At 53.8% G+C, this 17423-nt stretch overlaps 2 protein-coding genes across 4 annotated transcripts; both read left to right on the plus strand.

Moving 5' to 3' along the window:
- The first annotated feature begins 677 nt into the window (after positions 1-677).
- On the plus strand, positions 678-8078 carry cdc14ab (cell division cycle 14Ab). Its single transcript, XM_086088938.1, is given in 15 exon segments — positions 678-1178; positions 2005-2095; positions 2162-2237; positions 3074-3166; positions 3254-3333; positions 3566-3632; positions 4003-4065; positions 4151-4238; positions 4304-4534; positions 4606-4744; positions 5002-5231; positions 5234-5336; positions 5404-5448; positions 6694-6822; positions 7463-8078. Coding segments are annotated over 15 exon segments (1575 nt in total). The 5' UTR covers positions 678-1087; the 3' UTR covers positions 7512-8078.
- A 715-nt stretch (positions 8079-8793) lies between these two features.
- vcam1b (vascular cell adhesion molecule 1b) lies at positions 8794-17144 on the plus strand. Of its 3 annotated transcripts, XM_086088934.1 has the most exons (7): positions 8795-9042; positions 10949-11233; positions 12784-13089; positions 13198-13449; positions 14357-14620; positions 16000-16260; positions 16335-17141. In XM_086088934.1, exons 1-7 carry the CDS (start codon positions 9003-9005, stop codon positions 16559-16561), a joined length of 1635 nt encoding a protein of 544 aa, XP_085945060.1. In that variant the 5' UTR covers positions 8795-9002; the 3' UTR covers positions 16562-17141. The 3 variants fall into 3 exon arrangements, with proteins under 3 accessions (XP_085945062.1, XP_085945060.1, XP_085945061.1); XM_086088936.1 differs by lacking the exon at positions 14357-14620 and having other exon boundaries at positions 8794-9042; positions 16335-17144; XM_086088935.1 differs by lacking the exon at positions 16000-16260 and having other exon boundaries at positions 8796-9042; positions 16335-17142.
- Positions 17145-17423: the final 279 nt, after the last annotated feature.

Raw genomic sequence — 17423 nt, forward strand, 5'->3', positions numbered from 1 at the left:
CCGAGCCCCATGTAAACTCACACCTGCGGCAGAAACCCGAGAGCCGCCCGGGTCACATGACACCCCCCCAAAGTCGCCCACTCAGTCCTCCGACCTGCAGCAGGATGCACCAGGACGGCCGGCGGGGCTTGCAACCTTCGGCCCAGGGACCCGCCCGACCCGCGGGACCTGCAGAACCCAGCACGAACTGCGTGTGGATCTCTCTGGTTGCAGGTGAGCGTGACGTCACGTTGCTGTGACACAGGCTGCGCATCACTGTGATGTCACGCCGCTCATCCGCCGCCTCAAGACAAAATGACAGTTGTGACGTCACGATTGACAAGCAAATGTGAGCAGTTGTGAAGTATCTGTTGAAAAAGCGGCCGCGCGTCCAAAGGTCCGAGCGGCAGTCAAATCATAATAAAAGGCAAAGACCGAAGGCGAGCCGCTTTCAAGCAAATCCTTTTTTGAAAAACTATGCGAGGGAAAAGAAATGATGACGTGAGAAAAGATCACATTTGTTTCTTTAATGAATATTGCGTGCAGCGGCGACTTCCGACTTCCGACTTCAACTTGCTTCCGTCAACGAACTTCTGACTACAAAACCCATTTGTGATGCCAATGTACGAAAACACGATTTGCCACAAATAACAATTCCGGGGGGCGGAGTCGTCGTCCGTTTGGTTTGTTTGTGTTCTCCTCGCTGCGTTGTTCCGAGGCGGCCAGTTTGCAGTCTTCCCGAGAACCCTGAAGGCAGCACAGTTGGCTTCGTGTGCTGATTGGCTGCAGTCGGCACAGAAGCGGCGGTCGTCCTGGTAACGAGTCTTCGAAGGATTTGCTCAATCTCACTTTCGGACCGCCGCCGCCGTCGCTAATCCCAGCTAACGTGCTAACATGCTAACGCGCGATGATTTGACGGCCGGCCATTGACAAATTTGGACGAATTCCGTGGAAAAGCTCCGAAAGTTTCCCCGTGAGGAGCGCGTGCGCGCGGGCGGCGAGATGGGAAGTTGAGGACAAAGTTGGCAACTTGTTGCCGGCTAGCAGCTAGCTTCGCTGTTAGCCTGCCAGTCGACAAGTTGAGCGTCCAGGATTTAGACGGATCCACATGAGCCACACGACCCGCGCCCCGGTTCTGTCCGCCTTGTTCGGCGTGACGGACGCCGCCGAACCGCCTGGAGCCGCAGAGTTGATCAAAGGTAACGACAGCAACAAGTTTCAAGAATAGAAAGTTGCGTGAAGAGACGCAAATGTCCACTTTTGACATGTTCAACGAAATGTGAGCAGCCCAATGGAAAGTTTCATGACTTTTGTCTCATATAAAAGGAGATGATCAATTTGTTTGATTGCTTTGACCAGGGAGGGTTAAAGGTCATTTGAGGTCACACGCCCTCACCCCAATTTGATCTCAAGTGGGCGGGACGAGTGAATTCTGCAAGGAAGCAACTTTGCACGTTTTTGCTCTTCGTTATAACATTGCCAAAATGTTGCCATTTATTCATGACCATGTTGCAAATCCTGCCCAAGGCGGGTCCGCAGTGTGAAAAGGGTGCACGAGGCCCTGCGCCAGGTCGAGCACCTCAAGTATGTTGCAGAGAATCGAAATCGAACCTTATCGGACGCCTGCGCGGGCCCGCGGCGGTGAAGAAGGAACCGAGGCGAGCGGCCGATGGACGTTCCCGCCCTCGCTGGCAGGTTGTGAGCGGAAGAGCAAGATGGCGGACGCCAGCGGCCCGCCGAGGTTGAGGCCGGCTCGGCGTCCCGCCGCACGTCGAGCCGGCCTCCTCAAGCTTCCTGGCTCGACACCCCTGACGCTCGAACCATCGTAACCGCGTGTGCGTGTTTCTCCTCAGTTTTCCGCAGTCGCGAACGTCCAACGACTGCAGAAGCAGACGTTCGCGCGTCCCCGCTCGGGAAAAGGAGTTGTTGTTGTTTGCCTTTCGGAAATTGAGCTGTCCAATCGGCTTTTGGCGCAAACGTTGTCCCGGGTGCCGACTCATGCCGCCGACGGCGTCTTGTGTGCAGAGCGTCTGTACTTCGCCACCTTACGAAGCAAACCCAAAAGCACGGCCAACACGCACTACTTCTGCACCGACGACGAGTTTGTCTACGAGAAGTAAGTGCTGGCCCGCCTCCTCGCCGGCGCCCTGCGGCGCGCTAACGTGTGTGTGTGTGTGCACAGTTTCTACGCAGATTTCGGTCCTCTCAACTTGGCCATGTTGTACCGATACTGCTGCAAGCTGAACAAGAAGCTCAAGGTGAGTCGGCGCCGCCGCCGCCCTGCGTCGGAATGCGGAATGTCCCGCTGTCACGCACGCTCGCGACACGTGCGCGCCTCACCGACGCAAAATGACGCATATGCGGTGTCTTGCAAAAGTCAGCACACCCCAGCCGACTTTTCACGCCACAGCGCTTCGACGCATGAAAAGTCGTCACTTGCACCGACGACCTCGCTGATTAAATTCAAGGAAACGTGAGTAATTCTGCCGCAACAGAATTCACTGCAGCGTCCATTCGGCTGTTAGGTTTGTTTGTCACGTCGCCCTCGGCGCTCTTTGCTTTTGTCCGAAACAACGGCCGATGGGTCCGCCCTAAAATAGGTCTGCTGCAAACGTATCAGCGGGAGCGCGACAAGATGCATTCGCCGCAGTTTGTCAACTCGCAAATGCCGCCAGAAGTCGTGAAACGACGTCATGAAACATCTCAGGAATGTCCGCGAGCTTTCGGGTTCCAGCAGGCGTGCGTGCGTGCGTGCGTGCGTGCGTGCGATTTTTCAGTTTGAAAAGTAGCATGGATGCAAAACCAGCTTGATGGCAGCATTTGGCCGATGATTTGCGATCCTCGCCAACGCTGACTTGCAAGCAACGTCACGAAATCGTGTCATGTGGAATTTTGTTCTTTTTGTGAAAGTGAAGAAAAAAAAGATGGGGGAGCCGTCGTCGTCTTTTTGGAACGAAACGCATCCTGCTGACACTTTTTGCATCGGCAGCAAAATCCGCCGCTAATAAACTTGCTCTGCTGTGTGTGTGCGTGTGCGTGTGTGTGTGTGTGCGTGTGCGTGTGCGTGTGCGTGTGCGTGCGTGCGTGCGCGCAGTCGTTCACGTTGAGCCGTAAGCGAATCGTGCACTACAGCAGCTTCGACCAGAGGAAACGCTCCAACGCCGCCGTGCTCATCGGCGCGTACGCGGTGAGACCCAGCGCGCACGCACACACGCGCGCACACGCGTGGCCGCGCTGAGCCTTGACCTTGATTTTGTGCGTGTGTGCGTGTCAGGTGATCTACTTGAAGAAAACTCCGGAAGAGGCTTACAGAGCTTTGGTGTCGGGATCCAACGCCGCCTACCTGCCCTTCAGGTACACGCAAAAAGTCAAGCAGCCCACACGCGTCCGTCCGTCCGTCCGTCCGTCCCTTCGTCCCTTCGTCACGTGCACTGTGCTTGTGTGACGGATAAAGGCCACGCGTGTGCGCGCGTGAGCTAAATTGAGGTTTAAGCGGTTGATGGCTTGCGTTGGCCCCGCCCACCCGATGGCGCCTTCACAGACTGTATGACAAATGGCTTTTGTGTGTTTGTGTGTGTGCGTGCAGGGACGCGTCGTTGGGGAAGTGCACCTTCAACCTGAGCGTCCTTGACTGCCTGCTGGGCATCCGCAAGGTTGGCCCCGCCTCGCTGGCGTCTTGTCAGACTTTTAACAAAAGCGAACCAAAGTCACGTGCAAGAAAACGTTTTCCTGAAAGCGAACGTGCGTCAAAATGTGTGAAGAAGCCGCATTTGATTTCAATCTGATGCAAAAACAAATGAAAGCCCATTTTTGCGTTTTTCATACACAAAATACTTCCTGTCATGACTTTTTTTTTTAATCTTTCACACAAATTTAAAAAACTAAAGCTGCTAAAAACTAAAAGCCTTTAACCTTTTTTTTATTTCAGAAAGTAATCGAAATCAAGCAACATGTTGTGAAAAGCAATTAAAAGTTGCTGGAAATGGCAAAAGTGGCGCCGCTGATTGTTTGTGTGCGTTTCAGGCCCTCCAACACGGATTCTTCGACTTTGAGTCTTTCGATGTGGACGAGTACGAACATTACGAGGTAGCAAGTTTTGCACGTTGGCGCCCGTCGGTCGCCCGACGGTCGTCCGACGGTCGTGGTCATGTTCCACTTCCTGTTTGCTCAGCGCGTGGAGAACGGCGATCTGAACTGGATCGTTCCGGGGAAGCTTCTGGCCTTCAGTGGGCCGCATCCCAAAAGCAAAACGGAGAACGGTGAGTTTGCGCTTTGGATGGGCGGACGTTGGCGGCCATCTTGTGTGACGGAAGCGCACTCGCAGGTTACCCGCTGCACGCGCCCGAGGCCTACTTCGCGTACTTCCGCTCGCGCGGCGTGTCGGCGGTGGTGCGTCTGAACAAGAAGATGTACGAGGCGGGCCGCTTCGCCGACGCCGGCTTCCGCCACTGGGACTTGTTCTTCCTGGACGGCAGCACGCCGGCCGACGCCATCGCGCTGCGCTTCCTGGCGCTGTGCGACGCCACGCCCGGCGCCCTGGCCGTGCACTGCAAAGGTAAGCGCTGGCCGAGTGTCCGGCCGCCGTGGCGCTCTCGCGCTCTCACGCTCTGGCGTCGCCGCCCGCAGCCGGCCTGGGCAGGACGGGCACGCTGATCGGCTGCTACCTGATGAAGCAGTACCGCTTCAGCGCCGCCGAAGCCATCGCGTGGATCCGCATCTGCAGGCCCGGATCCGTCATCGGACCTCAGCAGCACTTCCTCCAACAGTCAGCGACGGCCGCCACAAACGCACAACAAACCTAAAACATCGGCACGTTCGCCCGGCTTCCGCTCGCCACTCTCGTTGGTCGGCTTCACGGCAAACGGCAAAAAGCTGCTGGCGAGTCCGCATTTTCAAACGATTTTGATTGGCTCCATTCCAAGATGGCAGCCGTTTGATTGCGGCAGGCCGATGAAGTGGCAAGCGCGAGCCAGCGGCGTCCGTCTGTTGAGCGACCAATCCACCGTTTGCGTTTGCGGGCAGGAAGCAGGCGTGGCTTTGGTTGCTCGGAGACCATCAGCGCTCCCAGGGGTCAAAGGCCACCGAGGACGAGGACCACGTGAGCGACCTGGCGTCCGGCGTGGAGCGCCTCGCCATAAACGGCGCCGCGCGGCTTTCGTTGAGCGAGGACCGCCTGCGGCAGGTACGCGCGCCAAACGCACACGCGCCAAACGCACACGCGACACACACCAACACATTTTTGGTCGTGTGTGCGCGCAGGATGACGCCAGCGAGCGGTCGCCTCCCACTCAGGGAGATAAACTACGAGCCCTAAAGGGTCGCCGAACCCTCCGGCCCGTCGCCTCTGCGGCGCTCAGGTATGACTCCACCCCCAACCTGTCACTCAAACTCGCACGACCTTTGACACGCTGCTTTGCCTTGCAGGGTGGAGCAGCGCGGCGGCGGCGGCTCGCTCGAGCGGCCAATCAGGTTGGTGCGCGCCACAAACGTGACAAGCTAACAAAGAATTGTGAGCGCGCGCGCAGATGTTCAGGAGCAGGGGTGGCCAAGTTGGGTCCTCGAGTCCTGCATGTTTCCCATGTCTCCCTCCTCCAACACAGCTGAGGTGCTGATGATTTGAAACACCTGGGTTGGAGGCAGGGGACACCGAAGACATGCAGGACTGCGGCTCTCGAGGACCCAACTTGCCGATCCCTGTTCAAGAGCAGGCTTTTTTTTCCCACACGCCGATACCAAGTGGCCGATACCAAGTGGCCGATACTAGAAGCCACTTGATTGCCAATGTGAGCGACTTTTTGTTGACAAAAGGCCGAAGTTTGACACAAGTGAGTTTAAATGACAACACAAACAACTCGTGCTGGTTTTGGATCGTTTTTGTTTGACGACTTTTTCTCTTTCAAGTTGAATTGCAAAATTTGAAAGATTCCAAAATGTTGATTCTTTTGTTTTGACGTCTCGGAAATAAGAACGAAATCCGCAAAGGATTGAAGATGAAATCGAGTCAATCGAAGACGAAATCGAATCGCGGCTGCAAGTCAAATGACGTCAGAAAGGAAAGCAGCCAATCACAACAAGTTTCACGTTTGAAAGCGGAGGTGGCTTCCGAACGTTTGTCAGCACATCAACGAAAAATCTCGTCAATAAATCTCATCAATAACACGCAAGACAAAAGCATGTTTTGAACGTCTGGATCGATGGGATATATGCCATCGAGGAGGCGGGACTTCCTGTGTTTCTGTTGCGGACGAAACGTGAACGTCACATGCAAGACGACGGATCAGATCAACGCAAATGAAAAGCGTGAAGATGTTGAACCCGCAGGCACTATTTTATTTTGAAATGTTCTGTTCAGAACCATCAAAAAGCCCAAAACGGGTCACAGCACGGCACGGGCTCAAGTGTCGGCGTCTGGACTTTTGTTTTTGGGACGCAGGCGACGTCGTCGTCCTCGCGTGGCAGGCTTTAAATGTCAACAACAGCAAACAGCGCCCTCTCCTGTTGGAAGCTTGAACAGCACTTCAATGGAGTGCAAAACAACAAATCTCAACACGAGTTACATCGGCGCACACGTCACTTTCGCCGGAAGTCCGTGCCGTCGAAACCCCGGTTCCGTGAGCCGGTATCAGCGCTCGCCGTCCCGAGTGACAACCGCGACAAACGCGTGATAGTAAAGGTGACAACATGACAAACTGTCCAAACGTGTCTCGTCATCAGACCGTGGGCGGGCGTCGATGGTGGCTCCGCCCCCTCCCCGCTGAAGCCGTCCAAGTCGCCGACGGCGTCCGCTTCGGCCGCAGCCAAGAGGATCGGTCGCAGCGTCTCGTCATCGGCCGGCGGCTTGAGGTCAGTCGCTTCCCCGCCTTGCTTTGCTCCAAGTTTGTCTCTTATTGGCTACTGCCGTCATGTGACTCCTCCCCTTCCACCACTTGATGCGCGCGTGTGCGCGCGGCAGCTCCCGATTGGCCGGCTCACTCGGCAACGTGCACGCCGCGCGTGGTTACGCTAACTCGTTGATGTCGGGACGCCACCTGAGCCGCTCCATCCCTGTAAGTCCGCTGGCCCCGCCCCCTTGGTCTTGATTGACTTGCTTTGCTGTGACATCACCGGCGACTCGCGCCTTTCGGCGCTGTCGCTTGCGTTTGCGTGCGTGTTTGCCGTGAATGAAACGTTCCTTAAAAAAAACATTTCCTGGTTGATTTTGGAGTTTTAGTCTTGACTTTTTAATTGTTTGCTTCTACGGCTTTTATTGTTGCCTTTATTGCGCATTTTGACATTTTATAAACGTAAAGTGTGTTACAAATTATTATTTTGTGCACGTGTCCCCCAATTCCTGTCATGTGACGCCGCACACGCGCGCACGCACACACACTGATAGCTGCGATGACATCATCAGCAACCAATCGGGAGGACGCAGCAGCGCACGCGGGACACATCGTTAGCAACAAGCTAACGAGGCTGACTTTGTTTGTGTTTTTGTTTGCAGTCGCTTCAGTCTGACTTGGTCGACTTCTAGAAGGTCGCACGTGCCGTGAACGAGACCAACACGCGTGAACGGCACGCGCGTGCGTGTGTGCGTGACGGAGATGTTGGCAAGGACCATTTCCGCTTTCACCCTCATCATTTTTCCAGTGTCGTCAGCATGCAAAATGCTCAACAAACCCCAAACTTGACCTGAGCTGACCTTTGACCTCTTGTGAGCATTAGCCTGGTGCTAGCTGTTAGCCCAAGAAGGAAAACAAGTTTTTAACTTAGATTTTACTGCCCCCCACCCCCGGAAATATCATTGAATATGATTGGTCATCCATGGATGAGCGACCAATCGCAGCACGGCTCCAATCTTCGACGTCCTCCATTTTGTTTGTTGTCAGAGACACTTTGACAAAAAGAGTTGCAGGGACCAAATCAGTCTTGCCGTCAATGTTGTTGCCGCAAGCTGGAAGTTTGTTTCACAGAAACGATGATGATGATGATGATGATTGTCGTGATGAAGATGTGGATGTGCCATAAGGAAGCGCGGAGGCATTTTAGAGCAGCAAGCGTTTATTTTGAAGGGAAGCTTTATTTTCTTGTAAGAGAAGCAAATAAATTATTTTTCTTGACTTGCTTTGTTTTCTGACAGTGATCAGCAACATGACGTCATCACCAGGAAGTAATCGAGGAGTCTAGTGACGTCATCCTGGGATGATTGGCCAGTCGTCCCAAGTGGACGCGCAAATCATTTCTTACCTCGCAGAAAACTCAATATATATAAAAAAAAAAAAACTAAAACTCAACCCTAACCTGAAGCATCCGGGTAGTGCGCCATCTGCTGAGAGCACGTGGTACTGCACCCTTCCCACTCCTTTCGACGTGGACGACCCGCGCCACCCCCCACCCACGACCCCCCCCCCCCTCCTCCTCCTTCAACACGCACGATGTGTTGAGACCAAGAATGGACGTCAAAACATCCGTTTCGACCACTTCCGGCAAACGGTGTCGTTAGCTCCGCCCCGACCGACTCAGGGTTGAGGGTTTGTCATTTTAGATTCTCCATGAAGTGTTATAAAAATAAAAATAAACAACATGACGCCATAAAAATAAAAATAAACAACATGACGCCATGACGGCGTATCAACCGCGAATTTTGTTCGAATTTATAAAATTTTTAAAATGCGTCTATAATCCGCGTGGACAAAGTTAAAGGTTTGGGTCCGCCCCTCGTTGAGCCCCGCCTCCAACTGCAGCAAAGTCATCCGATGACTTTGTCCTCAAATCACGTGAAGGTGAAAGTTTCTGGAGTTTCTTGCTGATGAGTCTTTGTTGTTGGTTTGAGTCAATCAAGACGAGCGAGGAGCGACGGCGTGCAGTTGGCGTGGCGGTCAGCAGGGGGCGCCGGAGGACGCGCGCGCTCTTTCCTCTGGCTCCGCTTTGGACTCGCGAACCCGCTCACGAGCCACAAGCAGAAAGCTTCCATCCCACGACGAGCTCGGACCTCCGCTCGAGTCCTCCTCAGCAGCCAGACAGCAAACGAGCGATCGAGCGTGATGACGACGAGGTTTCCTCTCGTCTGCTTTTTACTCTCAGGTGAACCTTTTTCTTTTCTTTTCTTTTTTCCTCCCCCTCCACAGTTCACCCCCCAAACGCAAGGTCAGGATTCCGATTCCGATTCCGAGCTTCGGGTTCCCACTCGAGCTGACCTTTTGTTAAGTGAGCTCATTTGCTCCCCCTTTTCTTTTCCTTTTTTCATTTCACCAGGAGGCTTGCAGTTGATGTCCGCTGAAAGCCCGCCGGGAGAAAAGACGGATAGTCACGTGATGGTTTTCAGGTGCTGGCTGGCAGGAAGCTTTCACGCGCAAAAGTCCCGCTGGCTCGTTCGTGGGCTTGACGGTGGCTTTGAAACCATTCGGCTTCCGTCCACCTCAAGTGGGCCGAACCGAAGCATGCCGCCTGCAATCAGGATTCGCTCAAGACCGCAAAACGTTGCAAGGACGTTCGCCGGAGCTCGCAAACGATTTTTATGCTCTCAAAGACATTTGGAAGATGTTGAAAAGGAGGCGACTGTTTGCGAGCATCAAGAGGCTTTGTGAACGTCTTTGCAACGTTTTGCACTCTTGAACCAAACCTGATGAAATTCCTACATGCGCCCTTCACTGACATTTAGAACCGGGCTCTCAAACGTGTGGCCCGGGGGCCATTGGCGGCCTGCAAGATGATATTTTGGGGTCTCCTACTTGACATCGAAGTTTCCTGCTCGTGCTGCCCGCCTGTCTTTGCTCTTTCACGATGTTGTTGTTTTTTGAAACGGTCTCGCACGTCTGAGCCTGATGACATCTTCAGCAAGTCGTCCTTCTCACGGCGCAGACGAGCGGCGGCGACAACGGCTCATTTCCGAAAATGTTCTTTTGGGGAGCGCAGGCCGCGGGTCACGCTTTCAAACAGTCGGCGTTGTCCCGAAACGCTTCCGGGACCCAAGAACAAAAACCACATGGGAACAAAAGAACCGCTTGTCGAGTCCAGAGGAGCGACGAGTCGTCTTCAGCGACATTTCGACCAACTTTTTGATTTCTCAGCTGTCAAGTGAAAATGAACACAAATTGCGGAGGAGGGTTGTTGTTGTGCTTACCACTAGAGGGCGCTCACCTCGTGGCACGTGACGCTCGCCATCGCAGCGCAACATTCAGGCCATCCAGATTCATCGTTTGAATCAACATTTCCATCGTTATTCCATTCACAATCATTTTCAGCAATAACGATTATTCATGTTTTCAAAACATCTGCAAGACTTTTCACGAAACGCAACATTTTCAGTGCAAAATGACATTTGGAAAGGATCCTTTTTGAACAAATGCAACGTTTGTGGAGGAGCGAGAAAAAGTCAGGCTGGCCGCTTGCCGCCAATCGCAAACGAGTCCAGAAGCGAACCCGCGTTGACCACATCTGCAGATTTCCCCGAACACGTTCTCGTGGCGACTCCCGCTGGTTATCGATCGCACCTTCGCCTTCTGCTCGTGAACGCGCTTGACCAGATGAACCCTTTTCACACTGCACGGGCGCCGCCGCGTCAGACAAGCGCCAGCGGCCGAGTCGACGAATTGAAAAAGCTCCGGCGCGATGAAAGCGTCGGATTTCCCGCCCGGCCGCACGTTTTTCTCGTGTCGTCATCTTCAGCCTTCAAATGCGCAAAGTCGAGGCTTCTCTTTTAAAAACATTTTTTGTACCAACGAAAGACGCAAAATCTCCATTTTGACTTCCGTCAGCACGTCCAAATATGGGCAAGCCGCCAACTCTTTCTCATTGCACAAGTGCAGTGTGAAAAGGGCGGCAGAGACGGCATATCTTGGTTGTAAAGTTTCGGCGACCAAAATGTGCATGAATCGCGTCGTCCGGCAAGAGAAAACCGTCCCGCCGGGCGGCCGACGCGCTCGCAGGAAGTGGGATGGCCTCGAAAACGGGCGAACCCTGACGCTGTCCCGTCTGTGTGTCGGCGCAGGTGCGCTGACGGCGGCGGTGCAGGTGGACATCGCGCCCAGCAGCTCGCTCTTCAAGTTGGGCGAGCGTCGGCAGCTGTCGTGCGCCGTCCGCGACTGCCCCGTCACGCCCGTCGTCTCGTGGTCGCCGCTGGGCGACCGGCCGCTGGGCGGCCGCGTCCGGTGGCGGGACCGCCTGTCGCTGCTCACCTTTGACCCCGTGGAGATGGTGCACGAAGGCCTGCTGCTGTGCAAAGTCACCTGCGGGGACGAGCGCAAACACGCCAAAACCAACATCAGAATTTACGGTCAGTGCAAACACACGCAACGAGCGCACGCGCTTGCCGGAAATGGCGTGACGTCAGCGCAAGCGGCGTTTTGTTCACATGCTAACGCCGCTTTTGACACTTCGACTTAAGCGTCAAAAGTGCTGACGGACGGACATCGAATGAGGTCAACGCGTATGACATGTTCATCGTACGCAATTCACGTTCATGACGTGTTGACGTTGCTGGCGGCGGACTGAAAACTCCGAAGTCACAATTTGGCAACTTTTGCACCAAACTGCGAGCGATCTTGAGTGTTCAAAGTGCTTTGTTGTGTTTGATGATGCAAAAGTGAAAGTGGAACATTTTGGAGGTTTTGTCCCGACGGCAGACATTCGCACGTCGGAGTCCAAACTGTTGGCCGTGTTTGTAAACGAGCGACGGAAGTGGCTGGGGTGACATTTTGCTTGCGGAAATGAAATATTTGCGAGCCGACGCCCCCTCGGTGACCTTTGACCACCCGACGGAGAAATGCTACCCGCGGCTGCCGACCGCCAAAAGCATGAAATGTTTGCAATCTTTTCATGGCAAAATCTTGTCGCTCGTTTGACGTCAAGCAAACACAAATTTCTTCGCGCTTGTCGGTCGAAACGTCGACAGAACACGAATCCAATTTGCAGGCCGCATTTTTGAAATGCTTGACATGGTTTGGCAAGAGGAAACGTTTCACGTCCATTTGCAAGCAAGCGGCGTCGATGCCGTCCAGACGTCGACTTTTCCCTCCAGTCCGAGCGCTTGAGCAAATCTTAAAGGCCGATTGGAAAATGGCGCACGTGCTTCATTTGTGGAACGTTCATGAAATGATGCAAGCGGAATCGCTTTGCTGACGTCGGCGCGCTAGCGAACGGTCGCTAGCGCGCGCGCTGGACTTTCGTCTTACGTTAGCTCATCCATGCAGCCCGCTGATCTGAATATGTGACTGGATCGCCGATAGGCCAAGACTTTTGAAGCCGCGCGGCCGCCATATTGCTCCTCCCAAGAAACGTTTCTCGGCATATTTACGGTATCCACATTGGAGAACGTTTGAGACCGTTCTTAGTAGAAACAGCGGGATTTATGACATTTTCAATTTGTTAAACATAAACAAGAGGACTTCAGACATTTTACAACTTGCCTTAAATGCATGTATGAATGATATGCCTAATAAAGTATAATAATTTTACAAAAGATGCCAGATCTAATATTGGGGTCTAAAGAGCGCTGGAAGAAAAAGGGGGTCTTCAAAGCAGCACATACCGTCCACTTGTTATTTGTATTTTTTTTACTTGTTAAAAATAGTGACCACCCCTTCACAAACACCCCCCGGCCCCCCCGGCCCTATACTAACTGTTATTTGTCTAATCTGTACGTATACTGTATAGTTTATAGTCTACTCGCAAGATGGGAGGAGCAAGATGGCCGCCCTGTGGCTTCAACGGCTTGCTCGGGCGTGTATGGGCTATCGGCTATCCAATCATATATTCAGATCAGTGATGTAGCCTGACACGCCCTCAGCGCCCGTCAGTGACGTCACGGCCGCTGTCGTCATTCAGCTTTCCCGTCGGACCCCGAGATCCGAGGTCACGACCCCGTCCGCGCAGGAGAGGAAGCCACGCTGACGTGTCAGGTGCGCGACCTTTACCCCGCCGAGATGCTGACTCTGGATTGGCTGAGAGGAGGTCAGGTGGTGCGCAGCGTGGCGGGAGAGGGCGGGGCCACCTCCGTCCAATTGGCTTACACCTTCACGCCTCAAAGGGCGGAGTCTGGAGAGAACCTCACCTGCAGGGCCACCCTTGACCTGCGCGACCTGGACCCCTCGGACCGCGCCCGGCAGACTGTCGCCCGCCTCAACGTGACGTGTAAGCGCCGCCGTGCCATCTTTTTTTTTTTCTTTTTCCGTGCCATTTTGATGATGATGATGATGATGATGATGATGATGATGATGGTGACTGTTTGTTTCTCGCCAGTCGCTCCGGTGGTCACGGCGCTGTCGGACCCCGGCGCGGTGATGTCGGGATCGGTCCTGGTTCTGAGATGTTCTGCGTCCGGCAACCCCGCGCCGCTTCTCACGTGGACCTTCACGCCAGAGGGCAGCGGGGCGGCGCAGGTCAAAGGTCAGGGCGAGGAGCTGGCGCTGGTGGCGCAGGCGGGAGAGTTCCGGTGCGAGGCGCGCAACGACCAGGGCAGGCACAGCAAGGCCGTCCGCGTGCGGGTCAACGGTGAGAGACGCACGCACACACAGCGAGGGGTCAGAGGTCAGAGGTCAGCACGGGCCGATTTTATTTTTTGATGGGTGATAAACATGAGAAAAAAATTGCCGGATTAAAATGACAGCTGCAAAATGTTCTTTAAAAAAAAAATTGTGCTCATGAGTGGATTTTGAATGAAAATATGGAATATTTTCTTCATATTGATCTTAAATGTTGATGACGATGAAGATGATAAAGAAGATGAAGAAGATGATAATGATGATGAAGATGATGACGACGATGATGATAAAGATGATGAAGATGATGATAAAGAAGAAGATGAAGATGATGATGAAGATGATGAAGATAAAGATAATGATGATGATGATGAAGATAAAGATGAAGATGATGATGATGAAGATGATGACAATGATGATGAAGATGATGATGAAGATGATGAAGATAAAGATAATGATGATGATGATGATGATGATGAAGATAAAGATGAAGATGATGAAGATGATGAAGATGATGATGATGAAGATAAAGATGAAGATGATGATGATGAAGATGATGATGCATCACTGCGAATGACTTTCGAAGAGACGAGCCACGTTTTTGTTTTGGTTTTGAGGGCAAAGTGGCACCCGTGTTGTCTTTCCGACGCCGGCTCGCACGCTCGTTCCTACTTTGCTCCGCCTCCTCCGTGCAGGAGCTCGCTTGAGAAGGACGGAAAAAAAGTGAATCCACCTGAAAAAGGAAACTTATTTGTGTAAGCGGCAAGTTTGCCTTCAAAACCAAAAATCAGAGAAAAGCGGGAGCATCAATATTGTCGATGATTGCAAGCTGGACGTTTTGGTGAAAGCATTTGTGATGGCTTTGGCACGTCAGCCATCTTGTCATCGGGTGCGAGCGTGTCTGTCTTGCGCCTCTGCAGCGGCGCCCGCCAACACGTCCATGTGGGTGAGCCCAAGCCAGGATGTGGTGGAAGGCCAGCGCGTCACCTTCACCTGTCGCTCGGACGGAGACCCGCCCCCCAGCCTGCTGCTGAGTAGGCAAGGTGCGGACCTTTGTCGGTCCGACTCCGCCCCCTGGCTCACCTTCAGTCTGTGGGTGAGGCCTCAGGACTCCGCCCACTACCGTTGCGACGCCACCAACACCTTTGGAAGGCAACGCGTCACGCGAAACCTGACAGTCGCAGGTAAGAAGCGCCGCGCGCTAACGCGCTAACGCGCTAACATGAGTCATGACGTGGCCGCCCGTTGTGACATTGAAGCCGCGGACGAGGTTGTGACGGCGTGTTTGCGGCGTGTGCGTGTTGAGCTCACCCTCTGATGGCGGAGGTGCGGCCGCAGGTGGCGCTGGCGAACGTGTCGTCCAGCCTTCTTTTGACCTACCGCACTCGAGGCTGCTCCGGCACGCCGGCGCTCTCCCGGAGGCGGACGGACCCCGAGGGCGACGTCACTCCCACTGTCACGGGGCCCCGCCTCCTCCTGCGGGATCTGCGGCGGGTACGTGTGCCGGGCCACCTGCGGCAACGTCACCAGGTTGGCGCAGGCCACCGTCCGCGTCTACTGTGAGTGAGTCGCCGCCGGCACTTCCTGGCACGTGGCTGGCACGTCCACATCCGTCTTTCACCTTTCCCGGGTGCCGCTGGGGTCCAAGTTTCCCTTTTCACACTGCACTTGCTCAATATGAAAGAGGAACGGCCATATTTGGAAATGCTGACGTGTCAGCCTGCCGGGACGTCCAAATGCCGATTTTGTGGACGTCCGATGTTTTGGGACGCGTACGTTGTAAGCGCTCGGCCAAGGATGGCGGCGGGTCAGCAAAAAATGCGTGAGAAACAAAAGGGCTGACAGTCCACAATTTTGGACATGCCGCTTGCATGCATGTTTATTTCTGAAACGATTGAAAATCTTCTGGAAAAAAATGGATTTCCTATTCACACTCGACACACAAGCGTTTTTGGAGTCATGCCCCCAGTGCAACATGAGTTGCACACGGGTTTCTTCTGAACTCATTTGCTCCCCAAAACGTATCAAGACCTTCTATTTTAAATGTTTTAAATGTCCCAAAGACGTATTTATGCATTTTTTAATGTTGCTTTTTTGACGCAGCCTCTCAACTGCAAAAAAGGCTTGAAGCAATGGTCGTTATTACAAAAATGGCCAGCAGGTTTTTGCTGCAAAACGGAAACAAATACTTTTTCAAAATAATTTTTCTTTTTTTAGGTTCCATGTTTTTTTAGCACACAATATTCTGCGGGCCTTGCAAAATCAGTCCAAATCCAGTCAAACAGCCGGGAGTGAAGGGGTTTGCTTCAGTCAAAATGGCTGCCAGTCAATGAGTTTTACAATAGTGATGGGACATTGTGACTGACTAAGAATTTCTTGAAACATCACCTGGTGGACGTTTGTTTATTTGCAAAGGAAGATTTTGTATTTGAATGCAATATTTGAAATGACGACGACATTTAGCATCTGCTTGAATTTGAGCTGCGCGCCGCCGGTCGCCGCCGGTCGCCGAACGGACGCCGCCAACGCCAACGTTGCGGTCGTGTGCCCCTTTCTGCCGTAGCTCCTCCCACGAAGACGAGCGTGCTGCTTTTGCCGTCGCCGGCGGTGTCGGCGGGCCAGAACGTGACGGTGTCGTGCCAGAGCGACGGCTTCCCGTCGGCAGAATTTGTCTTGGAGAAAATGTCGGACGGGACCCGGCGCCGCTCGGCCGACGGGATCTTCCGCCTGGTGAACGTGACGGCGCGCGATTCGGGCCTCTACCGGGTCAACGCCAGCAACGTGGCGGGCTACCACATCGGACAGTTCGTCTTGAGCGTGACAGGTGGCGCTTCCGCAAGCTTCCCGGCTCACGTTTTGGGCTGCCGGCACCACTTGAGCAAGGTTTTTGTTTTGCAGAACCCAACGGCAAAACTCTTCCCGTCCTCGGCGCCGTCCTGCTGCTGGCCGCAGTCAGTGCCGGCGGATTGGCCGTCGCCGCTCTCATCGCGGACTACTTGAGAAGGTCCCGGAAGAAAGGATCCTACCGGCTGCCGCCTTGTGCGCCGCCGCCCGATCGCCACCTGCTCGGCAACCCCGCCAACACCCCCGGATCCTCGTATGACCTTTGCATGGCCTTCGTATGACCCCCCCGTCGTGTGACTTGGATGTGACGAAATTGAAAAAGAAAATGTTCTCGTTGTAATGTTTGTGTTTATTTTGGAATAAAAGAAAGCGGACGTTTGCCGGCCAACTCGAAGCTCCCGTTGAAGTCTGCGTTTCTCCGGCAACCGGCCGGCGGAACGAGGCCGCGCCAACTAAGACCAGTTCTGCCTTGGTGGGAACGTCGCCGTGGCAACACACGTTTTTCAGGAGGCGCTTGAGATTCACGTGGCGGAGACCTCGCTGCACGTGCGTGAAAGTAGCTCCTGTTTTTTCCCGCGGGCGACCTGCGACCTTCGTGCGTGCCGCTAACAATCGTTGTGCTGCGTGTCAGCGTTTTCACGGGCTGATGTTTCCTGCCCGCAAGAACAAACAACAAACCGAAAGTCGCCACGATCAGCGCGACGACCACCACCTTCAAGAGTCTCTCACTCCGGTCAAGACCGCCGTCTCGGACCGCCATCTCCGGCGGTCTTCAAGGGAAGTCAAGCCAAACATTTTTGGGGCAATCGTTTATTGTTGGTCTAAACACGCCATTTTGATGAAAATTGCCTTTGTGGGATCGGAATGCCATGTCAGGCGGCGGCGGCGGCCATCTTGTTACTGACTGAAAATGACATCACGGTTGCTCAGCAAACAACCAATCACGACTCTGCTCCAGATAGGTCATTACCTGAGCAGCTGTGATGTCATCTTGAGTGGTCAGTCAAGGGACAAAATGCCCCCCCCCCCCCCCCCCAATGGATGGATCCAAACCGCAACAACATGTTTGGCGCAACTTGTTGATTGGACTCCAGCCTGTCCCTCTTTGCGGGCCATGTCTAATCAAAAGACCCGGAAGGCCGT

This window comes from Leptonotus elevatus, chromosome 11, assembly GCF_054856555.1.
Source record: "Leptonotus elevatus isolate MCC_2025b chromosome 11, RoL_Lele_1.0, whole genome shotgun sequence".
Classification (NCBI taxonomy): Eukaryota; Metazoa; Chordata; class Actinopteri; order Syngnathiformes; family Syngnathidae; genus Leptonotus; species Leptonotus elevatus.

What these genes read in the sequence shown, in the direction of transcription:
- vcam1b (XM_086088934.1), top strand. Translation starts at nt 9,003, where the DNA reads ATGACGACGAGGTTTCCTCTCGTCTGCTTTTTACTCTCAG. An exon ending in GCGAAACCTGACAGTCGCAG is followed by an intron (nt 14,621 to 15,999) that starts GTAAGAAGCGCC and finishes TTTCTGCCGTAG; the next exon opens with CTCCTCCCACGAAGACGAGC. An exon ending in GTTCGTCTTGAGCGTGACAG is followed by an intron (nt 16,261 to 16,334) that starts GTGGCGCTTCCG and finishes TTTGTTTTGCAG; the next exon opens with AACCCAACGGCAAAACTCTT.